Source organism: Betta splendens, chromosome 5 (assembly GCF_900634795.4).
Source record: "Betta splendens chromosome 5, fBetSpl5.4, whole genome shotgun sequence".
NCBI lineage: Eukaryota > Metazoa > Chordata > Actinopteri > Anabantiformes > Osphronemidae > Betta > Betta splendens.
The window spans coordinates 3,627,561-3,655,029 of record NC_040885.2 but is presented as its reverse complement, the minus strand read 5'-3'; the positions used below and the strand labels follow the sequence as shown (position 1 = coordinate 3,655,029).

Here is a 27,469-nt window from a genome sequence, read left to right as displayed (position 1 = left end):
TCCTTGAACCATTCAACCAACCACCCAATGAACCATTACACAGCACTGTTTTTTCCCAGTGATATACAGCCTCACCTACTAAAAATCTTGTTTAACACTAGAAGTAGTTACAAAGATTTCCACACAGCTTGCATATGGCAGACCTAGACAGAATTCTGACATTTTCTGGGCTCTGGACAATGCCCAAAAATGTATTTTGCTTGTTAAAATGAAGTTTTTCCATAAATAACTGAACCCTTGAACTTGTGTGTGTGTGTGTGTACTGTATATCAAGTTGATGTACAGTATATAAATGATGTTTTGCTGAGGAATATGTTGATAGTCCCACTAATGCACTCACATTTTTTCCCTCCATATTATTCTTTCACTGGCTATCCTCCAGTTTTTGGATAAGACTCAGGATGTCTTGCTGAAGCATCAGGCCAGCATCAATGAGCTGAAGAAAGCCCTGAAGGAACCCAACAGCAAGCTGATGAACCGTGAGAAGCGTTTCTCAGGAGTCTCCCCTCCTGGGACACCAGAGAAGAAAGCTGTGAGTTGGGGTTGAGGGTAGAAGGGTGTGACTTTGGCATTTGGTTTTAAGGGCTGCTGGGTTTAAGGATCAATATCTCTTTGCATAACCTCTATGCTACCATTAGCAGATATTGACATCCTCATCTGAATCCTATTACTGTATGTTGACATACTATATGCAATCAATTTAGAACGTGTTTGTGTAATGAAAGGCATTCCGCATCTTTCTGTTACACCAGAGCAATTCTAAGATATTTAATGTTGACAGTCAAGTAACACAGAAGGAAACCATCTTATTACTAAGATTTTTACTTACTTTTACGTAATTTAAGACACTTGAATAACTAGCAGATATCCTTTTGTTCTGCTTAACAGTAACATAGCTTTCTTTAAGAAAGCTTTGATCTCATTTTGGTTATTAGGCTATTGAAGATGTTAGTCTTCTGAAATGAGAGTTCTGCCTGTTGCCTAATTAATTCCTTTTTGGAATGATTCATTTACCAAGTTTGATTTCTATCCACAACAAACTATATGAGTACCATGTGCCTTATTTCACACAGGGTAGAAGTAGCATACAGGGAAGGGCTATATATTGCTACTGTATTTGATTGACAGTTGTAATACCTATGGTAAAAAGTCTGCTTTTGACCCTTTCTAGAGATTCAGTGGAATCAGCGTCTTTGGTGTAGTTGTAGATAAAAAGTTAATCATTTTGCATTTGGTGTCTGTCAGCTACTTTGAATATTTTCCGTTAAAATTTAATTAAAGGCTTCTACAGAGTAGCTGTAAATTCCTGTTTACATTGATTCTTTTGTCATTTTTGTAGTTTTGCATGAAACTGTCTTAATTTACACGTTGATTTTCAGACTGACTGCTAATTCCCATTGTTCCTTCTCTTTTAAATCCTCTCTTCTGCTTTGCGGGAAAGGACTCTGTAAACAGTCTTTCTGTTGAGGGTTTTATCCAGACATCTCTAGTGACTTCACCTGAGGTTGCACATCTTTTACTTCTTCTCTTCACTGATACAGTTTACTATTTATATCATTCATGAGCTGGTGAAATGCACTGTAATGTATACTGCTCAAGAAAATATACTCACGTATTGTACAGTAACTGTACTACCTAGTAGATGCAAAATGCATGTTTTCCAAAATTGTTGAACTGCAATGTGTTATTCTCTTTGTGAATCAGGTGATTCTGGAAATTTTATTATGTTCAGCGGCTGTGCTTAATCTGTCTAACTGTGTTTGATCTATACCAACATGTAGGGCTCTGAAGAGTGGGTATTGATTGAAAAACAAGAAACTTATCAACAAGACCATGACTGGATGGCAGAAGAAAATAATACATTTCTCTCATCTGATTTGGCATGGGAGAAAATGGAGCCGGAAAAAAGTATAGACCATGCCAAGATAAACAAACAATCAACGGGGTATGAAAGGAAAGAAATGACAAGCTATGCTGATGAGATTTCATCAACAAAATCATCCAGAGAGATCAGTATGAGCTCCGAGATTTGGTCGACAAACAAAAGCCGTTTCGTAGTTCAGTTATCTAAGAATGCAGACTTGTTTCGAGACAAATCTCAACGTAAACCATCTGAAGCCTTGGATGCTAAGGTGAACAGTGATTTGGTCCTGGGGTCAAGTCAGATAAAAGACCACATAGCTTCTAAACCAAGGAAAAAGAGGAGACCCCAGAGCTTAAACCTAGGAATGTCTGCAGAGCTCATCTCCAGAAAAAAATTTGGTGATTCAACTGAAGAAGAAAATGAGGACTCAGACTCAGACAACACTCCAGAAAAAACAGAAAAAACACGAGATCACCGGAAGTCATTGCTGATGGTGTTGATTAGAGATGATCAAAAATCAGGAAAGGATCTGTCTGTTGGGGATTATAAAGAAGAAGAAAGCAGAGAAGAGGATATATCAGTAGGAGAAAGCAGGATGGTCTCCATTCAAGGAGAGCAGGCAAAGAAAAAAGTGAGTCAAGCAGGAACAAAATATATTGATTTAAGCTCAGTAAACGGGCCAGGAAAGCTAGAACATGTTAGTTCATTAGCAGGTGGTAAAGGGGAGTGTGCAATAAAGGTGAGAGGAAAAAGCCTCATTGACAACAAAGAGCTAGCAGAAGTTAAACTGAGACAGGTCAGAACACATGAAAGGAAAATCAGTAGTTCTGGGGGAGAAGATATTGAGGGCTTCTTGGGGGACAGAAGTCAGAGAACATCTCTACACCGACTGTCAGGCAGCAGCTACCAATCGGAAATTACTAGGATTGTTCCACTCAAGCCAGAACGGTCAAAGAGTGTAGCATGTAAGGATGAACAGGACAGGACAGGACAGGATGAGCCCCTACTGGTCACGAGAAGAGAGTTCCGCTGGTCGGTTGGCTCTCCAGAGGGAACTTCAGATCTCAACTGGACTGATGTTTCAACTTTCCATCCAGAATTTGCAACAGACCTGGAAGGTGTTACTAAAGCAGAACATATTGAGGACAGCTTTCAGTTAGGTAGAAGATCCACTGAGAGTCAATCATTCATCTCAAAGATTTCAATACTTCCCAAAATGACTCCTCCAGCCCCACCAATAAAAACACAGAAGGCCAGGGAATCTGGACTAATACTACGGAACAGCCGAAGTGGCAGCAGGGAACTGAGCCAGGATGCAGCAAAGAAGAGACACTCGGTAACTTCGCTTGGCATCTACTATTCAGTCATTGGAAATAAAGCATCGCATGAGCTTCAGGCAGACTTGCACACCATCTTTTTTTTCTACATTTCCAGTGACTTGAAACACTCATCCATTTTACCTGTTCATGCCTCTGTGGGGAGCAGGCAAAGTCTTTTGCTCCGTCTTGTGGCAAAAATGTGTCCAAGACTTTGGACATTTTCCTATATGGCAACCCACTTTATCCCTTTCCATTGCCCTGAACATGAAACATGAAACTCTGTACACCCCATCACTGGATATGACTAAAATCGCATATTTTTATATAATCTCATATTTTGGTTGTTCGCATGTCTTTTCTTTCTCTAAATTGTGAGATTCAAATTTCCTTCCAGCTCGCACTGTTCTCTGACAACACGGGATCACATATAATACAGTAATCACACATCTCCAAGCCATTTTAAAATGCAAAACACTGCAAATGGCTATTACAAACAAATCACTGAAAGTATATCAAATACTCTCATACTTTGTTACAAATATGTTATCTCCCAAAAGTAGAGATTAATGAAGAAACAAACACAAAAGATTTACAGTACAAAATGTAATTTGATTTTCCAGATTATACTAAATTATAAATCAGATGCACTATTTTCCTCAACCCCACCTGCATACTGTAAAGTCAAAGTCAAATGGTGTTACACGCACCACATTTATGCTGTAGCCAGACAGCACACTTAGGTTCCTGACAATCAGATTTGCTGTTTTCATTTTACTGTTCGTAGTATAAGAGGGTTGGGTGCATTTTGGCACTGGAATGAAAGGAATTTGACAGCTTTCATCATTTTCCCCCTTTTCATCTGAGTTGAGCTCATGCATATACTGGATTATACAGGCATGAGAAGAGGTGTTGCATAGTTCTCAGTGCAGGAATGTACTTCACTTGTGAGTGACAATCAAATTCAGATCTGATGAACTAATGGAGTGTTTGAAAATATTAGGTGCTCGCCAGTAAACACGTGGGCCTGCTTATTTTGACAGGGTTTGCAATACGTCCCGGTACCCATTCATGGCAAATTTAGTGATATTACTGTTTGAATAGTGCTGTGTAAAAATGCTTTTCCTCCATAGATCAATAAGCAGCTGCTGTTGTGCTCAAAATAGCATCATTATAAAAACTGCATCAGACTTTATATCCTGCTTCTCTATTACTACCAAATGAACCAGACTCTAGTTCTTCTTACTGTATAAGCTCACCTCTTTTCTGCCCGCTGTATTGTAAAATGGTACATTACTTCTGAGTAGTGTTTGAAAACTATGCCTGAAAATCTTGCCTTGGTTTACTGGATCTGAGTAGAGCCAGTGGGATTAGAGTGGGTTTGGCTGAATTTCCTACCTACACTTGGGATTGCGCGACAAAAGGATACAAATTCTTATTCTTCTTAATAACAACACTAATAAATTAATATTTGAAAAGCTTAAAATAAAACACTCACCAGAATTATTATTATTATAATACTATTTTAGGTTTTAAATATTTGGTGCTCTGAACATACTGAGTGCATACTTTCAGACCTGTTAGGATTTCTTTTTGTGCAGTTGCCACAACACTCTACTGCAGTTTGTGCTAACCCTGAGGTGCTCTTTGCTCTTTATTTTTTCCCTCTTCCCCTGCAGGAGCCCATTTCCACTCCTGCCATTTATGAAGAGCAATTTGCTGATTTCAAGGTTATTCATTTCTTTATGTAGTATGTTGCATTCATTGTCTTTGTCTCTTTCTGCATCTCATTTAAACTGCATGGAATCTAATGACTATATAATGACTCAAAATCTATAAAGGATGGAGTGTGTTACTTTGGGTCTTAGTCTCACTCATCATCTTCACAGTAGTCAATTGAAAACAGAACCATATGCATTTGGCTATTATTGTCATTGTTGCATCATCAAAATGCATTGTATGTAAAGGCGCTCACATTTGGGATACCTCATGAGTGTGTGAATGTTCAACACCTTCAGAGACAAGTGACATACTCCCATTCCATCTGCCTTGTTCCTATGATGTATCTTCCCATGTCTGTACCTGCCCCAGAAGGAGCCTGGTGACAGGTGGCCCCAGCCGGGTGTAACCCCTGAGGAAGAGCAAGAGCGAGATGCAGTGGCATGCATGATGGAAAGCCAACTGGGCATTGAGCGCAAGTGCTCCAGTATGACTGTCAGCTCTACTTCCAGCCTGGAGGCTGAGGTTGACTTCACCATCATTACAGAAATAAACTCTGGCACGGAAGACTTTTTTAAAGGTGTATCTGATCTGGGAGAAAGAGAGCGGCTGTCAGAGGTAGGCCGGGAGGACTTTGAAGAAACCTCCAGGTTCTACTCAGCCCGTCGTATGGGCTCACAGGACAAATTTCCAGTGGAGAACCTTCCTGTGCAGGGAATGCATCATGAGGTAGACAGATGAATAATATCTTCATTATCACCCACTGGATTCACTCTGGATGGACTTCATACCATTACTCCTCTATTTTTATGGTGGACCATTACATTTTGTTCATGTTCATTTTTGTTTAGGACCTTTTTTTATTATTATTTTTTTTATTCATTGAAATTCACCAATTTTATCTTTGTTTAAATTTGTTAAATCTCGTAGCTGCATGTCATCACTATGAATCCAAAGAAATTGTATTTAAGTGAATGTTTTATTAAAATATGTTATAATTTTTTTAAACATTTTACAGGTTTTCCTAGTAAGTACTTGACACTGTTTGACTTGTTGCTATCTTTGTGTGTTCATTCAGCCTCCTGTGGCAAAGAAAGACCCCAGTGCTGTGAACATGGCCCATATGCTGAAGAGGACTGATACAATGACAGAGACACATAGTAATGGATCAGAGGTCGAACCCAGCAACACGAACATCTTACAACAGGTTAAAAAAACGAAAGAAAAAATTTCAAATATTTTGTATGCACAATAGTGGTGAGCAATGACAAAACGTCACTGATTAAAGTGTGAATTATGGAGGATGATGAAATTGAAATTGAAATTGAATAGAGGGAGACATGCAATGTCTGTTCCTCAGTAACAGAAGGAAAGTTCCAGCTGCTTTTGTGTCACTGGATTTGAATTAGCTTTTTTTTTTTTCACAACAATGATGAAAATGTTTTAAACTACCTCCTCAGGGTGAACAGTGAATGAAGAATATACATTCTGTTTATGGTTTGATTGTGGCTGTAAAATATGCTGACTTGAGCACGTACAGTACACCTACACTTGCTTTAAAGCAGTACAGTTTTGTTTTATCCACCGGACAGCAGAACAAGATGTAAATAAACAACAATTCTGCCATAATACAAAGGTTGTAGAACACTGTCATTATGACTTGTTAACATGACCAGAACAAATCGTTGATTCTTCAGAATGTGCAGTAGACAAGGTATATATAATAATAAATCATAAGGTAGATAAATATACTACACTACACAAGAGTTGTTTGACTGTGTATGTGGCTCTGTGATAGACTGTTGTTGTGTCCGGCCTCTCAACCAATGACAGCTGGGATAGGCTCCAGCACCTCCTTCAACCTTTACAAGGATGAAGAAGATGAATTAGTGAGTTATAGATCTGGCCAAAATGATGTTATATAAACTTGTTTAATTAATTTTAGTAAACTCAAAAACTCAGTGTACTGACCTCCTTTTAGCTCTATTTAGGCACTGTTTTTAACAACTTGTGAGGAATCTGATTTACTAGCATTTACTATAAAATCTCAAAGCATCTTTGTCAGATTTTCAATTTTCTCTGTTTCACTGGTGGATATTGGGGTATACAATTCATTTTTCAGAGCTTTCTCACTGTTGATCACTGCCTGATTAAGCCTTTGATTTGATTTGATTTTGATTTGATGATTGCGATAATCCTGTGTGGGTTCAGCCCTCACACTAAACATAGTAATTTCAACTATTGATTTAAAAACTATGCTTGAAAGAAGCTATAAAACACTTTAACAGCGTACAGACAGACAGTATATTGCAGGGATCATTTACTGCTACACAAGTTCTGAATTACCAATTAGAAATTATGAATAACTCTTGACATTGTTATTTTTATATTAGGAACAGAGAAAAGGGATTGACTTGACTTGACATGGACACATATCAACTCAAAATTATACTACTAACAACTAATAATAATAATATAATATAAATTCTTGACAGCTATGCAAACACAAACAGTGTTTACAAAAATACCCCACAATATCCTTTTAGTGTGTTTATAATAAAGCAAGTTGAAAGTGTTTGTGCTTGAGGTTGTGGAACAATTACAGTTATTTAATTTCTCATTCCAAATGTATTGCAAACATATACATTATATTTTACTTTTAGAATAATATGTATCAGTTTTTAAAACCTGACTAGAATCATAAATTAATTTTTATTATATCTCAAACTCTTCTTTAATACAACTACACACTAGTATTGTGTCCCTGACTGTTTTTTTCTGATCTTCAGAATTATGGAGTCATCAGCCCACCAGAGAATACTGTTAAAGAAAATGGCTCCCCTGTAAGTGTCTTTATAGAGCAGTAAGATTCATGTCACAGAATATATGTAATGAAAGAGTGAGAATCTGTGTCCTTGTCCTACAGTATCTGTTAACCTTCACTTAACACTTAACAGATAGCTTTCTGAACTAAAACTAAAACTGTCAGATAGCAAAATACAATTACTACTTGTCTATGTTCGTTGACTTTTCTCTAATAAACGTTCCCTAGGTAAAGGTTGGTGTTCAGGAGAGGGAGTCTGTTGTATCCCCTCTCACCATCACCTCTGAGAATGTCACCTCAGCAACCACAACTCAAGTTACCAAGGTAACGCCTTATGTATTCATGCTGCTGCTGGGGTGGACAATGTGACTGCCTACAGTACATACAAATCAATGAACTAACTTCTGATATTATTATAATGAAGATGTATTGAAACACATACCCATACTGTATGTGGAGCATGTCTTCAACCTGAGCCTCAAGCTGAGGGTGGTACCGCAGCTCTGGAAGACCTCCTGCGTGGTACCAGTGCCCAAGATACCGAACGACAAAGACCTCAGCAGTTTCAAACCAGTGGCTCTGATATCACACCTGATGAAGACACTGGAGAGACTGATCCTGGGTCACCTCCGTTCCACGGTGGGAACCTACCTAGACCCGCTGCAGTTCGCCTACCGACACGGCATAGGAGTAGACGACGCCGTCATCTTCCTGCTACATGGAGCTCTTTCCCACCTAGAGATGCCCGGCAGCACTGTGAGGATCATATTCTTTGACTTCTCCAGTGCCTTCAACACTATCCAGCCGGTGCTTCTGAAACACAAACTGGAGGGGGCTGGTGTGGACCTCCATATGACAGAGTGGATTTTGGACTATCTCACAAACAACTCACGCACATCCAGGGAGGGACATTGAGAGAGTGGACTCTTACAAGTACCTGGGTGTGCATCTGGACAATAAACTACTCTGGACTCATAACACGGATGCACTGTACAGGAAGGGTCAGAGCAGACTCTGCCTGCTGAGGAGACTGCGGTCTTTTGGAGTGAGGGGGACACTCCTGAAGACCCTCTATGACTCTGTGTTGGCATTAGCCATCCTGTATGGTGTGGTCTGCTGGAGCAGCAGCATCATGGTGAGGGACAGGAAGAGACTGGACAGGATCATCAAGTAGTCCAGCTCTGTCCTGGGCTGCACTCTGGACATGGTGCAGGAGATGGGTGAGAGAAGGGTCCTGGCTAAACTGACATCCATCCTGGACCAGGACTCTCACCCACTGGAGGACTCACTGTCTGCTCCGGAGAGCAGCTTCAGTAGCAGACTGATCAACCCCCGCTTTGTGAAGGAGAGATATCGTAGATCCTTCCTACCTGCTGCTGTCAGACTGTACAATCAGAACTGTTAACCACGTCCCACTACAGTCACTCACCCACTGCATCAGTGGTTTATACAGTAATCTGCTCTGCACAATATTTGTGCAGAATCTGTGAATAATCATTTATATTTTTACCGGTACAAGACTTATACTCATCACTGTGCAATAACCCTGCAATGGCCTCATACTCATTCCAACTATACTGTACTGTACTGCTTTGTACAGTGTGCCAACACAAACTGTTCTGTAGCTGTATTCTCGCTTATCTGTACTGCTGTTGTAAGAAGTAATTTCCCCACTGTGGGACTATTAAAGGTTTTTCTTATCTTATCTTATATACTTAAGCACACCAAAATAAAGTACTGTCAAAAAGGATATGTTTTGGTAGTTAATAAAATAGTTGATTAATAGTTATACTGTAAAATGACAGCTTATAGACACTATTGTGTACTGTAGCTCTTTTATGCTTTTTTATAAAGTAGATATTATTAATGATATGATGACTCATTAAATGTTTTAATACTTTGTGTGTTTTGCAGACGGTGAAAGGAGGATATTCAGAGACCAGAATTGAGAAAAGGATTATTATCACAGGCGATGATGATGTGGACCAGCATCAGGTGAGGGGAGCAAGAGGAGAATACTTGCACTGAGTATTCCATATATATATATATATATATATATATATATATATATATATATATATATATATATATATATATATATATATATATATATATATATATATATATATATATATATATATATATATATATATATATATATATATATATATATATATATATATACACACACCACTCTATTCTCACCCTCCGCGGGTGGTCTCATCCACTTTCCAAGCTCGGGTCCAGGGAGCTTGAGGGCAGTATCCTTGCTGTTCCTAGGACTGCACTTTTCAGGACTGAGATGTCGGATGTTTTTCCAGGTATCTGTTGTAGCCACTCCTCCAGTTTGGGGGTCACTGCCCCCAGTGCTCCGATCACCACAGTCCATACTTTGCGCAGATGTTCCTATATATTATGCCAGCCACTTGGTTATGGCGTTCCATGTATGCTTTCCCTGCCAGCATCTTACACCCTGCAGTTATGTGCTGGACCGTCTCAGGGGCCTCTTTGCACAGTCTACACCTTGGGTCTTGTCTGGTGTGGTAGATCTCGGCCTCTATGGCTCTGGTGCTCAGGCCTGCTCCTGTGCAGCCAGGATGAGTGCCTCTGTGCTGTCCTTCATCCCAGCCCTTTTAAGCCATTGGTAGGATCTGTTGAGATCAGCCACTTCAGTTATGTTCCGGTGGTACATCCCGTGTAAGGGCTTGTCCTCCCATGAAGGTCCCTCTTCCAGCATCTCATCCTCTGTTCTCCACTGCCTGAGACATTTACTTAGCACATCATCTGTTGGGGCCTTATCCTTGATGTACTTATGGTTCTTGGATGTTTCATCCCAGATAGTGGTTTTCACACTCACTAGTCCTCGGCCTCCTTCCTTGCGGCTAGCGTATAGTCTCAGGGTGCTGGATTTGGGGTGGAACCCTCCATACATGGTGAGGAGCTTTCGTTTCTTAACATCTGTGGTCTGTTTCTCTTTCTTTGGCCACCTTATTATTCCCGCAGTGTATCTGATCACTGGCAGGGTGTAGCTGTTTATTGCCTGGGATTTGTTCTCTCCATTGAGCTGGCTTCTTAGGACATGCATTACTCGTTGAAGGTATTTGGCTGTTGCCGCTTTCCTTGTTGCCTGTTCAAGGTTGCCATTTGCCTTTGGTATTCCAAGGTACTTGTAACTGTCCTCAATGTCTGCTATTGTTCCTTCTGGGAGTGAGACCTCTTCTGTGTAGATTACCTTGCCTCTCCTTGTCACCATCCTCCCACATTTCTCAAGCCCGAATGACATCCCAATGTCCGAGCTGTAGATCCTGGTGGTTTGGATCAGCGATTCGATGTCTCGCTCATTCTTGGCTTACAGCTTGATGTCATCCATGTAGAGGAGGTGACTTATGGTGGCCCCGTTCCGTCGGTATCCGTAGCCAATCTTGTTTATTATTTGGCTGAGGGGGTTCAAACCTATGCAGAACAGCAGTGGGGACAGTGCATCTCCTTCGTATATGCCACATTTGATGTATCCTGGTGGTTGGTTGACTGACGGTAAGCGTATCGCGTCACTTCCGGTTACTGGGGTTTGCTGCCGCTGTGTGTGTACAGCGTTACTCTCAAGCATCTTTTCCTTTCATTAAACGTCCTGCTAATTTACACTGTTATCTTTGTGTTTTCTCCGCTAGCCTAGCTCCTAGCTTACTTTCCTGCTATGGCTTCCCCCTTTTCCTCTCCCTCTCGCTCTGTTCGGTGCTCGGTGTGTCTTATGTTTAGCTTATCCTCTGCCTCCTTTAGTGATGGTAATGGTATCTGTAATAGGTGTACGCTAGTTGCACGGTTGGAGGCGAGGTTGTTAGACTTAGAGTCTAGGCTTCGCACTTTAGAAAACAGGCCAGCTAGCCAGGTCCCTTTTTGCGGAGCCTCCTAGCTTAGCTGCTACCAGTCCCCCGGCAGGTCCCAGGCAGCTGGGTAACGACTGGGTCACGGCTCGTAAGAAACGTAGCTTTAGGCAGGCGCCCACGGTTCACCACCAACCGCTTTACGTTTCAAACAGATTTTCCCCACTCAGCGACACACCCGCTGAGACACCCACTCTGATCATTGGTGACTCCATAGTCGGAAACGTGAAGTTATCCAGCGGTCATAGTTAAGTGTTTGCCTGGGGCCAGAGCGGGCGACATTGAGTCTTATCTTATAAGACACGCAGGAGCTAATGACGCCTGGTTACGCCAATCGGAAGTCACTAAAACTAACATTGAGTAGGTGTGTTCGTTCGCCAAAACAATGTCGGACTCCGTAGTTTTCTCTGGACCCCTCCCCAATGTGACCAGCGATGACATGTATAGCCGGCTGTCATCGCTCCATCGCTGGTTGTCTAGGTGGTGTCCTGCAAACGGTGTGGGCTTTGTGGCTAATTGGAGCACTTTTTCGGGAAAACCTGGGCTGATTAGAAGAGACGGTGTCCATCCCACGTTGAACGGAGCCTCTCTGCTTTCTAGTAACATGGCCATGTTGCTTAGCCCCCACTCCGTGACAACTCAGAGTGGAGCCCAGGATGCAGAGTCGCAGTCTTACACGCCTCTCTGCACGTTCTCTACAGCCGCGACCCACTCTTAGTCTTAGTTATCGCATAGAGACTGTGTCTGCTTCTCGACCACCTAAACTATACAAGTCACAAACAAATCAAAGAGGAGTGACTTACCAGAATTTAATAAACATCAAAACAGTTCCTCTTACGGAACAAAGTAACAGTAAGCTAATAAAGTGTGGTTTATTGAATATCAGATCTCTCTCATCTAAATCCTTTTTAATAAATGACTTGATTAGTGACCATCACATAGATCTGTTCTGTCTCACTGAAACCTGGCTGCAGCAGGATGAATATGTTACTTTAAATGAGTCGACTCCAATGAGTCACATCAACTATCATGTTCCAAGAAGTACAGGTAGAGGTGGAGGAGTAGCAGCAATTTATAAATCAGATTTATTAATTACTCCTAAACCTAAACATAGTCATAACTCATTTGAGAGCCTCACTCTGAGCCTTTCTCACCCAGACTCTAAAACTCAGAAGCCAGTTGTGTTTTGTATTGTTTACCGTCCTCCTGCTCCATATTCGGAGTTCTTAACTGAATTCTCTGTGTTCTTATCTGACTTAGTTCTTAGCACAGATAAAGTCATTGTAGTGGGAGACTTTAACATTCATGTAGATGTTGACAGCAACTGTCTCAGCACTGCTTTTAACTCCTTAATAGACACTATTGGTTTTACACAGCAGGTAAATGAACCCACTCATCGTTTTAACCACACCCTCGATCTTGTCCTGACATATGGGGTTGAAATTGATAATTTAATAGTTCTTCCCCAAAACCCTCTGTTATCTGACCATTTCTTATTAACTTTTGAATTTAGCACAACTGACCCTATAACAGCTGGAAAGAAATGTTACTATAGCAGATGTTTATCTGACAACGCTGTTGCCAGATTCAAGCAGATGATTCCATCATCTTTTGCCTCAATGTCTTGTAGATACACAGAGAACAGTCACCTTAATCCTTATGAACAGGTTGACTGTCTTGTGGATGATGCTGCAGCTTCTCTACGTACAATGTTAGACACAGTGGCTCCTCCTCTGAAGAAGACAGTGAATCAGAGGAGGTTAGCTCCGTGGTATAACTCAGAGATCCGCAGCCTAAAGCAAAGGACTAGACAACTAGAAAGACAGTGGCGTTCCAACAAAATAAATGTAAACTGCATTGCATGGAAGGACAGTCTAATGAAATATAAAAAAGCACTTTGTGCTGCTAGAAAAACATATTATTCCTCCCTTTTTGAGGAAAACAAAAACAACCCCAGGTTTCTTTTCAGCACTGTAGCCAGGCTGACAAAGAGTCATAGCTGTATTGAGTCTACTATCCCCTTAAATCTCAGCAGCAATGACTTTATGAACTACTTTACTAATAAAATTATCATCATTAGAAAAAACATTCAGCAGGCGACTTCTTACAAATGACAGAAAGCACTGTCTAGATCCATCAACTTTAAATTTATTAAATCCTCTTTCTTACCTAGACAGCTTCTTCCCCATAACTCATATGGAGTTAACCTCAATAATTAACTCTTCCAAGTCGTCCACTTGTCTTTTAGATCCAATCCCAACCAGATTACTCAAAGAAGTTCTACCTTTAATCAGCTCGTCCATATTAAATCAAATCAACCAATCTTTACAACTAGGCTATATACCACAGGCTTTTAAGGTGGCTGTGGTCAAACCTCTATTGAAAAAACCAACCCTTGACCCTGGACAACTAGCCAACTATAGGCCCATTTCAAATTTACCCTTTGTTTCCAAGATTCTGGAAAAAATCGTGGCTAAACAATTATCTGACCACCTGAGTGGGAATAACCTGTACGAAGATTTTCAGTCAGGATTTAGAAAACATCATAGCACAGAAACAGCTCTGGTTAGAGTCACTAATGATTTTCTATTAGCTTCGGACAATGGTCTAGTTTCTGTCCTTGTCCTGTTAGATCTTAGTGCTGCATTTGATACAATTGATCATAACATTCTATTACAGACACTAGAACATAGAATCGGGATTAAAGGAAAAGCATTGGGATGGTTTAAATCCTATTTGTTGAACAGATTCCAGTTTGTTCATGTTAATGATGAATTCTCCACATGCACAAGGATTAGCTATGGAGTACCACAGGGTTCTGTGCTGGGTCCAATTCTGTTTAGCCTATACATGTCTCCTCTAGGTGAGATTATTAGAAAGCATTCTATTTATTTTCATTTTTACGCAGATGATACTCAGCTATACATGTCCTTGGAACCAAATGAAACAGAACAACTAGTCAAAATTCAGGGTTGTTTAAAAGACATGAAATCCTGGATGTCCCAAATCTTCCTTCAACTAAACTCAGATAAAACCGAGATTCTTATTGTTGGACCTAAAAATCTGAGAGAGACACTATTGAGTCAGAAAGCCACCCTGGATGGCATAACATTAGCTTCAGATTCTACTGTGAGGAACCTTGGTGTCATCTTTGACCAGGATCACTCTTTTACATCATACATTAAACAAATCTCCAGAACCGCCTACTTCCACCTTAGAAATATAGTTAAAATCAGAAGCATCCTCTCTCAGAGCGACGCAGAGAAACTGATCCATGCATTTGTTACCTCTAGGCTGGACTACTGTAACTCCTTACTCATAGGATGTCCTAACAGCTCCTTAAAAAGCCTACAGCTTATTCAAAATGCTGCAGCCAGAGTTCTGACAGGACTTAGAAAGAGAGATCACATTTCTCCTACATTAGCTTCTCTGCACTGGCTGCCTGTAAAATGTAGGATAGAATTTAAAATTCTCCTACTCACCTACAAAGTACTCAATGATAAAGCTCCTTCTTACTGTATCTTAAAGACCTCATAGTTCCTTATGCTCCCAGCAGAACACTTCGTTCTCAGAGCGCTGGGCTACTTGTGGTTCCTAGAGTGTTTAAATGTACAACAGGGGGCAGAGCTTTTATGGCCCTACCATCCTGCCTGTGCTCTGTTGTTGCTTGTTGTTGCTTGTTGCTGTTGCTGTGCTTTTCTCTCTCTCTATCCTCTCACCCCAACCGGTCGAGGCAGATGGCCGCCCACATCCAGTCTGGTTCTGCTAGAGGTTTCTTCCTCCTTAGAGAGGGAGTTTTTCCTCTCCACTGTTGCTGTCAAATTAAATGCTTGCTGTATGTGGGATTTGTTGGGTTTAGTTGTGTGAGGTTTTAAACCTTACTTTGTAAAGTGCCTTGAAATAACTTTGTTGTGATTTGGCGCTATATAAATAAAATTGAATTGAATTGAATTGAATACTTGGGCAAGTGGCTTCCCATTGGCTTCAAGGGTGGTTCTCCACAACCTCATTGAGTTTGCAATGAGGCCCTTAGAGTTCTATTGAAGTTGTACAGCTCCAAGCATTCAGCAACCTTCTTGAACAAGATCCAGTAACCAACACAATGGCAGACATCCAAGAGAAAATCTGACATGATCCATGTCTACTGGCTGAAATTGGAAACCTCACTCCATGAGCACCTGGCGGCACAAGTGAACAAGCTACTACTAGATGGGACTCACTGTGAATGGTTAACGGATGCCGAACATCCGTTGTCTACCAGCTACTGGTAGACAAAGCAGTCATTTGAGACTGTAAGACCAGCCATACCAACCTGTGTACTGCCTGGATTGACTACAAGAAAGCCTATGACTCAGTGTGTCACACATGGATCATGGAATGCTTGGAACTATACAAGATCAATGGGACCGCAGAACCTACATCCAGAACTCAATGGGAAAGTGCAAAACAACCCTAGAGGCCAATTTCAAGTTGATTGCTCTAAGTCAACATCAAGTGTGGCATATACCAAGGAGATGCTCTATCGCCGCTGCTGTTCTGCATAGGCCTGAACCCCTTTAGCCAGATCATCACCAAGACTGGTTAAGGGTGCTGACTATGGAATAACGCAACTATCAGCCACCTCTTCCACATGGATGACATCAAGCTGTATGCCAAGTGCAAACGAGATAGGGAGTCACTAATACATACCACCAGGATATACAGCCAAGACATCGGAATGTCATTCGGACTGGATAAGACTGACACAGACTGTGGAGGATAGCTACAAAAACCTTGGAATCCCACAGGCAAATGCTAACCACAAAGAGGCCATAAGGAAAACAGCAACCTCTAAGTACCTCCAAGGGTAAGGCAAGTCCTGAGAAGTCAGCTGAATGGAATGAAAAAAGTCTGGGCAATCAACACCTAAGCCCTCCCGGTCATCAAGTACCCCACAGGCATAATAAGCTGGATAGAAAGGGGAGTGAAAGCCACTGACATCAAGACAAGGAAGCTTTTTACACTACACAGAGGGTTTCACCCCAAATCCAGCAACCTGAGAGTGTACACTAAGCGGAAGAAAAGAGGCCGGGATTAATGAGTGTCAAAGCCACTATCCATAATGAAAGAACTTAATTCCATCAATAGATCAGAAAAATGGCCCCAACAGAAGACATGCTTACTGAATACCTCAAGCAGCAGAAACCAAAGGACGAGGGAAAGGAAGAGGAGAAAACCTCATGGAAGGACAAACCACTGCATGGTATGTACCACCTGCAGATAAAATAAGTGGCTGATATCGACAAATCCTAGCAGTGGCTGGACAAAACTAGACTGAAAGACAGCACAGAGGCACTGATCCTAGTAGCACAGGAGCAGGCTCTGAGTACCAGATCAATAGAATCTGGGATCTACCATACCAGACAGGACCCCAGGTGCAGGCTGTGCAAAGAAGCCCCTGAAACAATCCAGCACATAACAGTGGGATGCAAGATGCTAGCAGACAGGGCAGACATGGAACGCTATAACGTGGCTGGCATAGTGTCAGGAACATCTGTGCTGAGTACAGGCTGGAGGTCCCAAAGTCCGAATGGGACACACCTCCAAAGGTGTCTGAGAATGACAGAGCTAAGATCCTGTGGGACTTTCAGATACAGACTGGCAAACTGGTAATGGCCAACCACCATGACATAGTAGTGGTGGACAAACAAGAGAACAGGGCTGTAGTGATAGATGAATCAATCCCAGGTGATAGCAACATCAGAAAGAAGGAGCACGAGAAGATCAAGAAATACCATAGGCTGAAAGAAGAAATAGAGAAGATGTGGCGGGTGAGAGCACGAGTGGTACCTGTGGTGATAGGCACACTAGGGGCCTTAACCCCCAAACTGGGAGAGTCACTCCAGCTGATCCCAGAACCAACATTTGAGATCTCTGTGCAGAAGAGTGCACAGTCCTAAGAACAGCTAGTGTACTGTGCAGATACTATGCAGGACCCTCAAGCTTTCAGGCCTTTGGTACAGGCCCAAGCTTGTAGAAGTAAGACAGCCCCAAGAAAGGGGCGAGTGGGGACTTTCTTTTTGCTAATATACAGTATGGGACTCATGACACATACAGTATGTTTATGTTTACATCCCCAGGCCTTGGCCATGGCAATCCAAGAGGCCAAGCAGCAGCACCCTGATATGCTGGTGACAAAAGCAGTTGTTATCAGAGAAACAGAGTCTGCCACTGATGAACTACATCAGAAAGCAGAGGTATGTGCATAGTGTTTTTGGGAGCAATTAGGTTACATGATACAGTAGCTATGCTAAGCATGGATTGAAAAGTCCTCCCAGGTGCATACTTTATCTGTTTGAAAGGCAAACAATGACACTTAAAACATTTAAAATGACCATGTGATGACCACCTTGCTGCTATGTGAGACACATGATGCCCTCTGGTTATTCATTTATGGCAGTCATTTATGTTGGCAGTCAGTATATGTGTGATGTGTATGTGTGATGACAAATCTCTGTGTTGTGTTAATATTGCAGTCCTGATTGGTCATGGACGTCCCAGTGGTGGAGGGACACAAGGATTATCCAGTTGTCAGTTTCCTCCTTCAGTGTGCAACAATCCAAATAAGAGGGCTCTCCATCCCAGTGTCTACAGACTGACAGGAGAAAAAAACTGCATTCCCTGTAGTAGTACATCTTCACTTCTGTCCCTTTTAGATCAATTGTGACTTTGACTCTGTTACATTCTGCCCTCATGTCCTGTCCATACCCATCCCTGCCCTCCACCTCTAAGTTATGTCCATAAAGGAATAGCTTCTACAGGATGAGTTACCTTTTATCACAAAAATTATTATTTCTATTTGAAGGTCACAAATATCTTCTGTGTCAAATATAAAATGAGTATATCAGACCAGGGGATAGTTGAGAAAAAGTATCAGGACAATGTCCTGGTTGGGTAGGGAGGTGCAGTAGGTGGAAGCATTTTTGCTCATTGTCCCAACCTCTGGCCATGACATTATCAGTATAATTAATGGCTGTCTTATTAGCTTTTAAACATTTTTATCTTTAGAACATCAAATTTATGTCCAGTGTTTGCTTTTTATTACCTATATAATATCAGATGATTATAATCTGCATGGTTTAATAAAACTAGTGGGAATGAAAAAAAATGCAACATTTGAATGTCCACATTTAAATGCATGGGCAAATTTGAGATAATGGCACTGAGCAGCTTGGTCAGAGAATAATGGACACACACTCACTTATCTGTATGTTGACAGACTCTACTGAAGAATACAAGGACAGTTAAGTAGACAGCTGGAACTCTGCCCTGAAACATCTAGAAAGTATATTATGTTAATTCTACATTTTATGTGTATATCTCACTGTCAGTTATTACAGTTAATACTAGTGCGAACCTTGAATTCGATGTATTTTTTGTTCTTTTGGTGTGGCTACTGTGTTAACTAATGTCCTTTATCTATTTAAACATTTATCAGATGTAGACAACAATTGCTCACTTAATCACATTTGATTACAGCTTCTTATACAGTATACTTGTTTTTTGATTCTCAGCAATTTGTTAAAAAGCAAAGAATAAAATTTGCCCCCAGCAGAACAAAACATAGCTAACATCACAATTTTGCAAGTGCTATAAAAAACTGATTGAGACCCGAGGCAGGCCATGTTCTCTATGGGTTTGGTCATTTGAACTGAGATAATAATTTACCTTCAAAGCAAGATAAAACATAATGCAATTCATTTATAATCTAAAAACAGTTGCATCTTTAGACACCACCTATTAAAGCAATGTTAAAAAATAACATTGACCGCATGTCCAATTAACATTGACCACATTTCCACAAACACTAGCTTACATTTAGTTTTGTCATTGTTAGATTAAGTTGCAATGTATTTACTCATTACTGTATTTCTAGAAATGGTAAATGGGAGACCTGTCCTTTTTCTCCTTATTCACCATTACAGAGAAACCTGACACTCAATGAAACCTGTTGACTGTCACATTTTCCTGGATAACCTTTAATACGATACTGTGCTATGCATTCCCTATCAAACATGCAAATCCCTTTATGGGGACCCAATTCATGTTAGTCCTGTTATCATCATCACTGACTTTTGGTTAAAAATATGAATTGTGCTACTGTTACCAGAAGCAGTGAAGCGCACTGCTTGGGAGATTTGCAATAAGCAGCCATCACTCTTATTTGTCCTCTAAAAGGAGAAAACTGTGAACTGTCAATTTTACACTGAAGCATAACCTAAACCTAAAACACAACAATACTGATATTCGAGCCAACATTTGTGACCATGGCTTTGTCAAACAATCCTCCCATCCTGAAACTGTCAACCTGCTGTAGGTGTGTCTGTGGAAACAATGATTCCCGAACTAATAATTTGTATATTTTGTTATGAAATATTTTGTTTTACCTGGTAACATGAGACTGGACTGTTGTGAAAGCACTTGCTTGCAGTGGTTTATACTGTAAACTATTGAGAAAAAACTCACCTTATTTTGCTGTACAATACTAATGAAAGAGAAACTGCTTGGAATTAGAACAGACATTTACTGTGGGTGAGGTGGTGACTTGATGGATGGAGGACCTGTATTTATATATAAATGTCCATACTTTTGAATATTATTCTGTAAACTACTCTATGTAAAATATAAAATGAGCAGAAACGTGCTTTTATGTTAAAAGTAGAAAACAATGGGTATTCAAAGGAAGTGGGTGCCTTATGTTTGGAATCACAGATACAGTATCACTGCTCAACTTAAAGCACCTTTAACACCACAGGGCACATGTGGAGCTGTTATGAAGTAAACTATTCGTTTTGCAAAGTGCAAAAGAAACAGAATTGAGACAGTTGTATCTAAATTGTTAATCCTCACATAGATGAAAGTATTTATTGTTTTAGCCCCATTGAGGCAGGAAATCAGCATAGAACGGATTATGCATATGAGCTTTGTTCTGTGACAAACATCAAACTGCTCTGCTGTTTAGCTTACACCTTTAATCCTTCACTGCCGTTTGCTCTAAATTCCCCTAGTGCTTGGTGGTGTGTATTTGCTGTATCTGCATTTACTCTAAATGGAATACACATGCGTATAAATAAATGTTTCAGTATGATTCAAACTCTGTTGCTGATTCTTTGGGGGGGGGGTTCCTAGTTACTACTAATGCAGGAGAGAAATGTTAATATGTGAATGAAACATTTTCATTTTAATAATGATAATTAATTTCATTAAAAAGCTTATTTTGTAAGTGTAGTGCAGAATTGTTATTATTATGGAACAACAAAGAAAATCCAGTGTAATATGGCCATCTACTGGTTACATTTAAGATCGTAAGTAGTAATAGTAATAGTAATAGTAAGTAGTAATAGTAAAAAAAGTAATAGTGTATAATGTCATAGTGATATATTTTTTTCTTTGAAACTTAGTCACTTCCTAAGGTTGGACGATGGAATGGTATTATATTGATTTATAAAAATGGAGGAACAAGAGGTTTCAAATGTCTCCATTGCTGTTTGGACTTTCAACAACATATTAATATGCCTTCAAAAATTTGGTTTGTTGTGAATGCAATTTTAAATTTAGGGAGATTAATTACCTAGATTATTTGCTGCCTTATACAGTAGATATTTTCTTTCTTGCAATAATTTTGTTTCTTAGATAAAATGTGGTATATACTGTAAAGATTTTTTCAAAAAGATAATAGGGTTCATGTTTTGTCACACTGTCAGATATATTTTAACATTATTATAAAGTATGCAATTATTGTATGTTACAATAGGTGTGTCACCAATTAAGTAAACTGTATATCTGCAATTCCAGATGTCAAATCAGAGCTACATGTATTGTAAAAACTAAATAGCGTCACATTTGTTTTACTGTAGATTATGTGGCCATTGGCTCTGTAATTAAGTAGCCATGTAGGGTTTTTGTTGTGCACTGAAGGGGTGGACATTCATCTGGGTCAACTTTTGCATTTACAGTATTGAGGGATGGACCGACAGACATTGTTCTATAAATCAGTGATCTTTATTAACACAGTATAAACAACAAACTGCGAATGAGAGAATCCTCATGTAGAGGGGCTGAGACAGAGTATAGACATTAAACCTTGCAAGTTCTCAAAGCCATTCACTCAATTTGCAGGTGAACAGAAAGGATAGGACAAAGTACAGTCATGCTGAGCAACAGTTAGCTACAGTATGAAACAGTTATTACATAAAATGCAAATAAATCATTTCTTTAGAAAGGATCTTTATATAAATGACATGAAGTGTACAAAACGGTATACAGGTATTACACCCTTCTTGATTGCAGGATTCTGAGACCCCAGTAGACTCCTCTTCAAAGTAATACAAACTACTTATCTGGATTACAAGATACATACAGATCTTTGTGCTACACACTGTATGCAGCACAGCAGTCCCACATGGCATCAGGAGACTATGGGAAAAGGAAATGATCAGCAGCATTGTCTTATATTAAGAATACACATCTATAAAAATGCAGTAGGCATCATATATTGCCAATATTCCATGCGAAACAAAAGAATGCCACTCAGACTAACCTCAGTAACCTCAGCATTGCACAAAGAATTCCCCCCTTTCAATCCCAACCATATACAACATCTATCAACACAGCAGCATATAAGCATCACCGCAGCTGCTTCATAGTTTTATTCACCTAATGTTTCTGATATACATATAAGTTAAGGCTTCTTAAGGACCTGAGGATTTTGACCATTTGATGAGGCACACAGAAGGCAAAGAATAGCTCTAAACATGAGGATTAACCAATGGACTGAGGAGCATGAGACAGCTACTGTGTAGATAGAGAGAGAGAGAGCGATACAAGGTAGTGGAACCCAAGGATGATGATCTCCAACAACATTATGATGCTTTTTCTGTGATAGCAAGGCCAAAAAGTACAGTATTACGTAACTCTAAGGAGAAATTCTTAGTCATCTTAAAAGAGAGGACTAGCACATAAAATGCTGCTAAAGCGTTAGCAACATGCATTTTAAAATGTCAGTCTTACGGTACATCACATACAAGTATTGTGTAGAAATAATAATTTTCTTCAGAGATGTAAAGGTGGGAAAAGCAATAGAACCCATTATAATAGACACATCTTTTAACAATCTCAGACATTTACAGCTCCATGTTTACTTTGATTCCTTTGATAATCATGTTTATTTGATTATCATGTTTACTTTATCTTTTGCAATACAGTGATGCTACAGTTGTCTAAGATGGTCTAATAAGATTACAGCTTTTTTACTCATGTGCAAATATGGTATAGTATGTGAATACCAAATTTTGAGAAATATTCAAAACTATTCTTTAAAAAAAATATTATTACTTTGGGATTGTCTTGTAGCCAAGTTCAAATGCTAAATTCAAATGGATATTTATCATACTTTTGTTATGTTTGATTATTGACATTTGAATTGCATGATGGCTAATTTATACTTTTCAAAGGTGTGTTTCATTTATAGGATCCAACATGTAAACTTCTGCATCGCTCCAAATCCAGTTTAAGAGTGAACTGAAGTACAGGTCTCATACAGTAGATCCAAAGCTGACTGACTGAGTGTTGTGGGTCAAACTAACTAAAGCACAAAGGATATTGTATTTTATGTTGAAAATGAATCCAGCCCCAGATTGTACAATGCAAATAAGAATTAATGCTCTTTTAATTTGTTTTTCTGAAGCGCCCCAGAACTCTCAGTTTGCCAATTCTCTTTTGCTTATTGTTTGTAGTGTAACTGACAAAGGAACTTTTGTTCTTGCTAATGTTTACTAGCTACCATTGCCATTATATTATCTGGAAAGTCTAACATTATGTGTCTATGTCCAAGTGCAAGTTGACAGCATGATATAGCCTTTAGCATGTGCTGATTTTATATGCTAATCCTCTCTTCACTTGTTTTATGCTGAGTAATGGATAACACCCAACATGTTGCTGCAGTCCATTTAAAATGCGTGAGAGTTGTTGCGCATTCATTTAAAGAAAAAAAAGCTACTCTTATCTTCTGTTAGTTACCAGTCATGTTTTATTTTAGAACATAAAAAGTGCTCGGTTAAACCGCATTCTTGATCTCCACTGTGAAATATTTGAATATGTTATTTGTGCAGTTAAAAGCCCAGAGTGAGTTCAAATTGATTAAAAAAAACTACAACAGTCCAACATGTAATACAAAAAAATGCATATACATAAGACTTTTTCTCTTAATTGTTTTCTTATTAAAGCTGCTTTGGTAACAACATAGTCACGACATCGGTCAATCTTCCTTACTTTGCCCGGATGATGAAGGCAATGTCTTCCCTCGTCATCTCAATGACATGGTTTTTATTTTTTCCCGATCTTCATCCTTGTGCCTCTACAATCTAAATGGATGGATCTAGTTACACCAGAGTGGGCTGTGTTTGCGTTTTGCCATAGAGCTGTTTCCACGTCAAATGCAATGTCTACTGTAGCTGTTTGTCATAAAGATGTCCGCGCTGTGAAAGACAGTGCTATTGTGCTGAGAGCTGATAGAGTGGAGACCTTGGATGCTGAGCCGACTGCGTTAGTGCCTGAAAAGGTATTGAAAAGAACAGTATAGAATTAGTCTATTCGCAGCATTTCATTTTGTTACTCTTCTTTATGTGTACTCCTCCTTATTAAAATATTATAAAAAAAAACATCATTTCCAGAAATGCTTGAAATGTATTATTGAGGAGTAAAAATTAAAAGTAAATAAAACAAATTGGTCAGCTTTTCATACAGTGTTGCATTGTGGTGACACATAGGGACCGAAATTTCACAAATCTCTAATGCAATACATTATGTTCTTTTCTCTCTTTGTCCTTTTGGAGATGATGAAAACTAATGTCTTTTCACAAGACAGCAAGATGGGAGTAGCCCAGAGCTGAGCCATAAGGGAGGCATTAACTAGCTCTCCACTGACCTGGTATCCTTGGAATGGTGATTTGCCTGCTACTGCTGCCCTCCCCTCCCTCTCCAAAAGACTTTATCTGTATAATATAATCCTCATCAGTGGGCAATGCAAGCTCCACCGATGTCGTGTTGGTTTCCATGATGCTGGGACGGCTGTGCCGATTTTTGTAAAGCACCTGAACATGATTGTGAAGAGTCAGAAACCAAATACAAGAAGAAAACAAAAAAGCAAGTGGAGTGGATGCTTACTTTGTAACCAGTGACCTCAGACTCATTCTCCAATGCTTTGACCTGCTCCCAGTTCAATATGATCTTGGAGTTTGATGTGTTCCACATCACTTTACCTGGTGGCTGACTGGGTGCTAGAAGGAGAAAGACATGACACAGGACAAGGTAATGTTAAACAAAAGTTAAACAGTGGCAAAAAATGGTTCAGTTTAACTGAGTGCTTTTATTTGAATGTTATACTTACGTGGTTTTTTTGTGGTAACATTGACAATGGTGCTGGGGGGTCCTGTTCCAGCAGTGTTATATGCCCTCACTGAGATGTAATATGTGATGCTGCCTTTCACATCATGGATAATAGTAGATGTTTGATTTCCTACTGTTCTTTGCACACTAGCCATTTCTTCACGTTCATTTCTGCTCCAGTACTTCAGCTATGAATGCAATAGAACAGAACCACAGAAACAGAAGATACAAAGTACAACTTTGTACAACTAAAAGCATTGTGTTACATCCTGTCAAGATAGTGGAAACAGGGCAATGTGAACTCAGCGGGATAGATGGTATGAACTGGGTTGAAAACAAGCTTCAGCAGAATGTCACCTCCAGCTCTTTTCTTTCAACCTGTGTTAAGTGCTTCAGTTATGTTTCACACAAACATCTTATGTTTGTGTAAAATAGCGACCATCTACATAAACAAGTGCACCAAAGACGTCACGGTCTGCAAGAACATAATCTCACGTCACAGCAAGAAACTGTGGATTAACGAAGACATGCAAGCACTTCTGAAGACCCGAGAATCCACCTTTAGAGAGAGAGACAAGATCAGCAAGTGCCAAACTGTCCTGGGTCATCAGAGAGGCAAAGCACGCTCACGCTTAGAGAATCCATAACCATGATGACACGAATGTGGTGGGCCTCATCAGCAAGAACCATGAGTCAGCGTACATTAAAGTACAGTCTAATTGTTGACAAGACGAAGAAGATGTTGATTTCAGGAGGACCACTCTCAACTCAATATCAACAACTGAGAAGACTGAGGAAGGCCCCACGTCCACCACTAATCCTCACCACCCTCTATAGAGGCACTATCGAGAGCATCCTGAACAGCTCACTGTCTGGTTTGAAAATTGTACAGTCATGGATCGAAAGACCCTACAGCAGACAGTGAGGACAGCTAAGAAGATCATTGGCGTCTTTCTCCCCTCTATCGAAGACCACTACACCACATGCTGCATCCATAAAGCAAACAGCATTGTGGCTGATCTCACTCACCCATCTCAAGCAATCTTCACCCTCCTACCGTCTGAAAAAAGATACCGAAGCATTCTGGCACTCACATCCAGACTATGTAACATCCACAAGCTATATGTCTCCTCAATAAAAAGGGATTGGACTGACACACACACAGTACACACACATACTGTAAATCCCTCAGATAATCTCAAAAAACATCTGGATGGAACTGTTCTCTTTGCACGTTATTTCTTACCACTTGCTGTACAGTAGTATTCCTCATCATCACAAAAGTATTAAAATGTGACGTTTATTGTGTTATCATTCTGTAGCCATTGGTGCTGTCTACACATATGTCTCTTGTTATATCTTTTGTGAAATTGACTTTCTGTACAGTAATGTAATTGTTGTGGGTTGTAATTAGGAATAACTATTGTACAGTAAATGTTGTAAATTATGTTGCACATACATAGCACCTTATTCCTTGTGGAATGCTGTTTCGTTCGCCGTATACTGAAATGTACATGGGTGGCATGGCAATAGAAGCCTCCTTGACTTGACTACTTGACTTAAAAGACAGCATACAACCAAGGTACAATATATCATTGTATCTTACCTCATAACCCAGCACTCTTTTCTTGCTGGTATTCCAGGGCAGAGCTTTCCATGAAACTTCAATCTTGGATGCAGAGAGGCTCTTTGCACGGACCCTGGTGGGCGCTCGGCCAGGCTCTGGAGTTAATGTTTAAAGACTTGTGAATGATTTTAGCAACACTGAGCTTTGATGACCCCCCAAAGTAATAAAACAGTTTCAAAGACATCTCTTTCATCAGAGAAGGGAAAAGTGGGGAAGGTGTCTGCAAGTGTTGACAAAAAAACTGCTGCCTGGAAAATCACTATCTAGAACCTGAATGGGTCTGGGGTTACACATAGATCATACACACCTTCCTCAGCAGAGTAGATAGTGGTAACTGGTCCAAACGGGCCTTCACCCTCATTGTTGTAAACCCCAACCTTTACGTGAAAAGGTGAGAATGGCTGGATGCTCTCATTTTTAAAGACATATTTGGAAGCTTCAGCAGATGGAACGGCAGCTTGCATCCATCCTGTGGCACCGTGGGGTCGGAAGGCCACAACATAGCCGAACCCTGGTCCGTTTTGCAGCTCTTCTGGAACAGGCTGTAGGAAAAGCAGGGACTTACTATATTGGTGTGTGCATATTCATTATTCACACATGTTTATGTTTTCACTGATGGGGCTATACTTATTATTTCACAAAATATTATATTATTATTCTACTGCTTTCTATTCTATTGCTACAGAATAAGAAATAATAGACGGCACAAGGGTAAACATGTTTTGACCATGTTGACAGACATTTCTGGCACAAATATCATTTGAGCTGCAAACGCCTTGTTGGAAGAAAATAAAGGCAAAGAATAGACAAAAA

At 40.0% G+C, this 27,469-nt stretch overlaps 2 protein-coding genes across 27 annotated transcripts in view; one reads left to right on the top strand and one right to left on the bottom strand.

The window, feature by feature from the left end:
* LOC114855041 (band 4.1-like protein 1) overlaps positions 1 to 20,737 on the top strand; it is a 76,726-nt gene extending 55,989 nt beyond the window's left edge. For 6 of the 20 annotated variants that reach the window (XM_055508804.1, XM_055508799.1, XM_055508806.1 and 3 more), the window contains 10 exons: positions 383 to 532; positions 1,442 to 1,504; positions 1,782 to 3,200; positions 4,860 to 4,910; positions 5,272 to 5,628; positions 5,978 to 6,106; positions 7,689 to 7,742; positions 7,952 to 8,047; positions 9,638 to 9,718; positions 16,732 to 17,702. In XM_055508804.1, coding sequence (XP_055364779.1) covers positions 383 to 532; positions 1,442 to 1,504; positions 1,782 to 3,200; positions 4,860 to 4,910; positions 5,272 to 5,628; positions 5,978 to 6,106; positions 7,689 to 7,742; positions 7,952 to 8,047; positions 9,638 to 9,718; positions 16,732 to 16,872 — 2,541 coding nt within the window. In that variant the 3' untranslated portion in view covers positions 16,873 to 17,702. The other 14 variants (XM_029149748.3, XM_029149751.3, XM_055508815.1 and 11 more) reach the window with 14 other exon arrangements.
* Positions 20,738 to 21,623: 886 nt separating this feature from the next.
* The window catches only part of LOC114856382 (contactin-4-like), a 193,867-nt gene continuing 188,021 nt past the window's right edge, over positions 21,624 to 27,469 (bottom strand). For all 7 annotated transcript variants that reach the window (XM_029152285.3, XM_029152288.3, XM_029152289.3 and 4 more), the window contains 6 exons: positions 26,964 to 27,198; positions 26,636 to 26,751; positions 25,031 to 25,217; positions 24,808 to 24,920; positions 24,569 to 24,734; positions 21,624 to 24,194 (listed from right to left, as the gene is read on the bottom strand). In XM_029152285.3, coding sequence (XP_029008118.1) covers positions 24,103 to 24,194; positions 24,569 to 24,734; positions 24,808 to 24,920; positions 25,031 to 25,217; positions 26,636 to 26,751; positions 26,964 to 27,198 — 909 coding nt within the window. In that variant the 3' untranslated portion in view covers positions 21,624 to 24,102. The remainder of the gene's footprint in view (positions 24,195 to 24,568; positions 24,735 to 24,807; positions 24,921 to 25,030; positions 25,218 to 26,635; positions 26,752 to 26,963; positions 27,199 to 27,469) is intronic.